The following is a 6,855-nucleotide window of genomic DNA, read 5'->3' as shown; positions in this document are numbered from 1 at the left end:
TGTCTGAGTGCCAAGATAACTGGTGTTAATGGTGTGACTGGCCTACCAGAGTTTGTAGAGTTTAAACTGACACTGCCGTATTATTGTCACTCGTCACACTTATTTTCCCTTGTACACTGTATTCTTTTTTATTTAGTGAATTAATAATTGGCCATCAGAGGACATTTTTGGCTCAGTGTTTTATTTTGTTGATACTCTTTCTACATAAAGGCCTCCTGGTGGTCTGGTGGCAGGATCCCACGCTCTCACTGGTCTGATTCCCGGGCAGGGAGCTAACCCAGACACTGAAGAGTTAACCATCAGTGCCGGTCCCAAGCCCAGATAAATTGGGAGGGTTGCATCAGGAAGGGTGTCCAGTGTAAAACCTGTGCCAAAACAAAACATGTGGACCAAATGATCTGCTGTGGCAAACCTGAACAGGGAGCAGCTAGAACAACAGCAACAACTCCTTCCACATAAAGAGAAACAATTTAGTTAATTGCAATAAAATGATCCAAAATAGTATTGTTTGCTGTGTGTGTATTGGCAAATGACTAAACGTCAGGTGGTTCTGCCACCAAAGGTGTCGTGCTAATTCGTTGAGTATGTCTAGGTGTAAATCAGGGAATTAAAGCTGAAATTCTATCGTCTCATCTTCATCTTGTGATCAAAACGCAATTGTCTTCAATCTGCATTTGTGAAATGCATGAGAGAAAGGGCTAAAGTCTTCAGTGTGCACTCGATAGCTGGTCTGTGGACTGCCTTGGTGAACTACAGTGACCACAATGCACCGCGTTGGAAACACCTCACCAAACATTTTGTCCACAGTGCACCTCAGCTTCTACACCAAGGCGAACAAGCGATATGGCAGTCCTATAACAGAGGAAAATGTATTCCTATTAAACATCATCTGCTTTTTGTTTACTGAATTCACGAGGTAGGACAACTTCTAAACACCTTTAGACCATTTTAATGCTTTGTGGGGAGCTTGTAAACGTCAGCTGTGCTTCGTTGCAAAAGTCTGTCTTTGGTCAGAAGTGTGTCAGCAGATGCGCTAACGTTAGCATGATAACGTACACAAACGGCTCAGGTGAATGCTAGCACACACGAGAGTACTGCTCTACAGGCTGGTTTAGCAGTGTTTGTAGTCTTTATTAAGTTGCTGAGTTATGTGAGTAGTTTGGTAAAGAGGTAGAAATAGAAACTAGGTAGTTGACATGCATCAACTGGCTAGGTCACTACCTTAAAACAACTGGCAGCCAGTGAGGAGTATATCTGTTACAGGGGTAATTGCTTTAGCAGTTGATAGGCTCGGCAGTGCTATAGCAGACAGGCGGTATTTACTCAGATAATTAGCGCTACTTGTCTAATCTGAATGATGCGTAGACATTGACAGCTAGTTTGCCTTAGCGCACTAGCCTGCTAGTTAGCACCATGCTTAACGAAATGCTTAAAGTTCGCTAATGCTTCCGTTGCGAACAGCTAGCCTTAGCAAGTGGTGTGTGCGTGTAGCATCGCTTAATTATGTAGCCTTGCGCTGATCATATCATTTGCAAAGCAGTGTAAATGACTTGGCGGCTATGCTACAACACTCACAACCTCCACGTATTGGTCACGTGATCACGTGAGGCAGCGCGCGGAACTTCCCCTGTGTGGCCAGTGATAGGCTGAGTGATAAATGGCTTCCTTCTCCCTGTGTACAGTGTTTAGGAAATGAAGATCTCTCAGGTAGGACACTGTGTGTGGGGAGAGGCTGGTAACCCAGATTCACTGTCTATTACATAAGTGATTCGAATCAAACTCCAGCCAGAATCACATTCAGTATGTTTAGATTCAAATACTTGTGATCTGATTAGAGACTTTGCTACTACTTTGTTAGCTGGTGCCATATGTTCGAGAGGTTAGTGGTTTTGTGCCACAGTAGGGCAACAGTCAGGTTTCAGTGTTCTCTCTTAAAAAAAGAAGAGCTACAGAGCATCAGTAAGGCATAGTGGACCCTGCTTGTTCGAGATCTATCAGGTGACAAGCACAGTGGTGTTAGCATGTAAAAGTTGAAGTTTGGTTCCTGATCTGTTGAAGCAAAGTGGACGAGGAAGATAAAAAGGTGCGAGAAATGAAGGACTAGTGAAGGACACTGCTGCATCGTTTTTTATAGGTGAAAATGAATATGGGCTAAACCCCACTTGAGTCATTATCAGTAGGTAAGGTTAACAGCATTGTGGGTAAGGCAGGAAACTATTAACTGAAATGCTCATGAACTAGCAAAGTTGAATAATGATCACGGGTTAATTCTAAAAGACAAGTTGTTCATGGTGGATGGTAATAGTGCGTTTATCTTATGTTTATAATCAGGCAATTAAAACAAAAAAATAAAATAAAATAAAATTTGGGGGGGGGTTATGTATTGTCACTTTGTCTCTTCTGAATCTTAATTGGTCCTTGTGTTTTATCTTCTAGGTGAATAACATAGACCAAGATGTAGACATTACAATCTTCATGACACTGTGTGGGATTCTACAGAATATCAAATGTTCTGAGGATGGAAATTGAAATTTAGGCACACTGAGAACAATGAATCTACACCAAGTCCTCACTGGGGCCGTCAACCCCGGAGACAATTGTTTCTCTGTTGGAAGAATAAACAGCGTGCCGTTCACGGTAAGAAAACCCTGCATCTCACAAAAATGCACCTATGTACCCAGAATAAGTCTGCATGGCTACATTCCTATTGTTCAATGTTTTGGCAATTTTCCATTTGCCTACACAGATGAAACACTGTATCTGATTTTTCCTCTATGACATTTTATACACAGTCATTGTCTCAAGGGCAGCTGTTTGTTGATCACTTCTATTGCCCATTAGAGAGTGTTTTCTATGGAATCCCCAAAATGGCAGTCACAAATATTTAAAGGGTTAAAACTGATTATGGAGAGATTCCATTTCATACATTTATTATTTATTATTTGTTCTTTTTTCTACTTTTGTATTTACTCAGACATTTCTCTTATTAGGATAATGAAGGGCCTTTTGTTGGTTCAGGGTGGTTTGAATCTGATATCGTGGATAATGCAGACTGGAACGTGACAATCACGCTGTACAGTATTTGCCTAACAAACCTCTGCTGATGTCTCAAAGGAACAAGCTTGATACTTCCTTCACAATGCATTGAAATTCCCTTGTAATAGTTTTGTGTTTCCTTGCCAGTTTTATTGATGGAATAGTGAAATGTACAGGAAAATTCATAATGGCTATTTGGGGTCATATTTTTAACCACTGATATGGGCACTTAGGAGGTACAAATAAATGTGCTGGAATTGATAAAATTACAAGAAATGTAAAACAGAAACAGTAAATGAAAAATAGAGGAATGATATTAAGTAATTTTAATGTTTAAATATTCAAAAATATTTGCAAAGTTTCAAGTTTTCAGTCACTCTGTAATCAGTATCTGTATACAGTAATGTTTTTATAATTCTGCAAAAAAAAAGTGCACTTTTGTGATTCAAATGCATATTCATGTCTGCTTGGCTTGTATGTTAGGCCTATGCCTCTGGCTGTGACATTGTAATCTTGGGAAGTGACTTTGAGAGGCTTCAGATCATCCCTGGTGCCAAGCATGGGAATATCCAAGTTGGGTGTGTGGACTGCTCTCAGCAAGGGCAGGTAAGAGTCAAGATATTTCCTGTGTCTCCACTTCCAGTTTCATATTTCTGATTTGAAGCCACAAACATCAGAGGGTTTTTTTGGGGGGGGGTGGGGTGGGGTAGTATTCTGAAAATAAAAAAAAAACTGTGCATGGCTTAAATTTGAGCTTTTAACACAGCTTTGCCTAAGCTTTGGACTACACTGTGTGTGTGTGTGTGTGTGTGTGTGTGTTGTGGTTTGACATGATCACATGTCTGAACATGCATTTTGCCATCAAAACAGGAAGTGTAAAAAAAAATATGACCGTAGGTTTGAAACTTTGTGCAGATATTTTGTTGTAACAGAGGATTGTACAATATTGTAAAGATTTATTGAAATATCGTGGGTGGAATTAACTCAGACTGACGAGACACGGGTGATGCACCATTATGGTTTAGAACAGTTGTCAGTCGAATATGTTACTTTTGAGATGTGTTGCGTTTGAGATTGTGACTCATTCTAGCATGATGATAAGCTAAGAAGCATCATGTATATACTTAGTCTTTGTTATGGACCTGTTTTGCAACTTTTAAGATAATGTAGTAGAAAATTATAGCACTGAGCCAATCAAATATTCTTTGTGACTAAATGTTTAATACAATTATAGGAAGCTACACTGCCTGGCCAAAAACAGGCGTATCCTCTTATTAACCTGCCATATTTCATTGCACCACCTTTAGCTTTGATTCTGGTGCACGTTTGTCTTTGCAGTTATACCAATCCTTAAAGTCCTCTCCAGCACCAAAGAATTGCAATGGAGTCAGGGGTCAGGACCAATTCATTTGTGAAAATGATTCCTCATGCTTTCTGAACCATTTTTTGAGCCCTTTGAATCTTGACATTGTCATCCTAGAACATGCTTGTGACATCAGGGAAAAAGAAAAAATTCATGGCTTGGATTACCTGGTCATTCAGGTTGTCTGCTGAGTTAATTTTATTGCAGCATATTGTTCCTGAGTCTCTAGACCTGACCAGCTGAAGCAACCCCAGATCATAACACTGCCACCAGAGGCTTGTACAGTGAGCACTGTGCATGACGGGTGTATCGCTTCATACGCTTCTCTTGTTTCCCTGATGTACCCATTGCTTTGGGATAGGGTAAATCTAGACTCATCAGACCACATGACTTTTTTCCATTGCTCCACAGTCCAATCTTTAAGCTCCTTAGCACACTGAACTCATTTTTTCCGATTCACAGCTGTTTAGTTCCTATCCTGATGCAGGCTAATATTTTTGCCCCTTCTGATACACAGTAACGACTTTTCCACAACCACAAGATACATCTTCTGACATGGTTATTTTAGAAATGAAAAGCAACACACTGCATCAGTTAGGGTTAAAAGAATCGTTGCATGCTGAAACATTAATCACTGCAATGATGATTTAATCATAGGCACTTAAGTCTTCACTTATGTAAATCTAAACAGCAACTTATTTTTGGCCATGCAGTGGTAACACCACCCATTTTATTAAGCATAATAAAAGCTGCCTGTCTGCAGTTAGATTATTTATTTATTTATTTTACCTCTGTAGGTGCCCCAAAACCTGTTATTGGCAAAGTTTAAGGCTGTGTAACTATGTACTGTTGTTGAAAGTGCGACCATTTCATGTTGTCATTTACAGATTGCTGCATCCTATGGGAATATTGTTTGCATATTTGAGCCTGTGCTGATGAGCCCGAAGGAAAAGATGCCAATGGTGAGCTTATTTTTCAACCCCTAGCATCCCACTTCTGTTACTTTTAGTGTCGTGTCATAATCACATCTTGTTTATCTTGACAGAAACCAAACTATCACTGGCAAACAACAGGCCAGTTTGTCTTACAGTCTATAGCACACAACATTGCCTGGAGCCCCACAGGTACATGAGTATCTGTATTAGTTTATTAGATCAGTGTTTGCTCATAAGATTGTGTCCATTTATGTAACTCACTTTGTGTGTTTGTGTGTGTGTGTGTAGGTAGTAGTCTTTTGACAGGGTCAAGTTGCCTTCAGTTATGGTCCAGTGTGAATTTCTGTGGTGGTGCTGAAGAGGAGATGGACACTGACCCTCTATCTGCTTGGAGGTGTATATGGCAGTGCAAGTAAGATTTTCTTATGTCGAAGCACTTGGAATTTGCTGATGATTGCACTGAGCTCTAATTTGCTTGGTGTCTGTAGCCACAGAGCTAATACAATTCATTTTGTTCCGATTTTTAACATAGGACTGCTTCATCCATTCACCTAATCAAGTTTAGCCCAGATGGGGAGTTTTTTGCTACTGCAGGGCAGGTTCGTATTGATTTCAGTACTTACTTTGATATCTGGCTTGCTGCTGCAGGTACAGTATGTTTTGTTTTTATCAAAATATAAGCGTGATCTTGTGTGATCTCAGGATGACTGTTTGGTAAAAGTGTGGTACAGTACATGCAAATGGCAGTCGGATGCCACAAAGCTGTTCTCGCCACCTGAACTCAGCTCGCAAGGGAAGCTGGACTTCTCCTTCATCTATCTAGCTCATCCGCGCTCGGTCACTGGCTTCTCCTGGAGGAAAACCAGCAAATACTTACCCAGGTGAGGCTAACAAAGGCTTCTGATCCCTGAAAAGATTACTGTGATACTTTCAAATTATTTATCTTCCAGTGTCACTATATACATTTTTTTAGGAATGTGATTTAAAAAAGCATCTCTGTTAACTTAAATATAAATCAAAGAAGTTAGGGGAGTCTTTTAAAAAATGAGAAAGAAGAAACTTGACCAACATGCAAAAAAATCAGCAAATATTAATAAATATCTTATGAGACAGTCCATATTAATAAAAGAAAAAGTAAACAATATAAACAAAATACAAGGGTACAAATGAATAACTTTAATTAATCCAAATTCTCAAAAATTAAACAAATTATTTTGATGCATTTTGTTTGATTTGGAGAGTGATAACCTTGAACTTGTTAAGAAAACATACATTCATGGTTGTTTGGGTACACTAGGATAATTCATGTAATTTATATCATGTGCTGCAATTGACAATGCACAACAGTCAAGAAGTTATATCAATATTTATGATATTCAGTCAATGTTTTGGACTCCCATTCAGACATGCAAATCTCCTGCATGTACTTCTTGCCTCTGAGTTGCCAGATTTTCCCTGTATAGTGGGGTCTAAGATGGAGATTCTCAATAACATCCAGGCATCCAGCTTGTCCTGCAAAGT

The 6,855-nt window shown here is 39.5% G+C and overlaps 1 protein-coding gene across 2 annotated transcripts in view; it reads left to right on the top strand.

Annotated features, from left to right (window-relative positions):
* The first annotated feature begins 779 nt into the window (after positions 1-779).
* Positions 780-6,855, top strand: part of dmxl1 (Dmx-like 1) — a 33,129-nt gene continuing 27,053 nt past the window's right edge. The window contains exons 1-8 of one of the 2 annotated variants that reach the window (XM_058389959.1): positions 780-916; positions 2,437-2,637; positions 3,520-3,642; positions 5,287-5,361; positions 5,445-5,523; positions 5,623-5,746; positions 5,867-5,933; positions 6,037-6,215. In XM_058389959.1, coding sequence (XP_058245942.1) covers positions 2,551-2,637; positions 3,520-3,642; positions 5,287-5,361; positions 5,445-5,523; positions 5,623-5,746; positions 5,867-5,933; positions 6,037-6,215 — 734 coding nt within the window. In that variant the 5' untranslated portion in view covers positions 780-916; positions 2,437-2,550. Of the gene's footprint in view, positions 917-1,595; positions 1,708-2,436; positions 2,638-3,519; positions 3,643-5,286; positions 5,362-5,444; positions 5,524-5,622; positions 5,747-5,866; positions 5,934-6,036; positions 6,216-6,855 lie in introns of those variants that run through there. The other variant, XM_058389960.1, reaches the window with a different exon arrangement.

Source organism: Hemibagrus wyckioides, linkage group LG05 (assembly GCF_019097595.1).
Source record: "Hemibagrus wyckioides isolate EC202008001 linkage group LG05, SWU_Hwy_1.0, whole genome shotgun sequence".
Lineage (NCBI taxonomy): Eukaryota > Metazoa > Chordata > Actinopteri > Siluriformes > Bagridae > Hemibagrus > Hemibagrus wyckioides.
The sequence above is the reverse complement of the archived record's forward strand: the minus strand, read 5'-3'. Positions and strand labels throughout refer to the sequence as shown.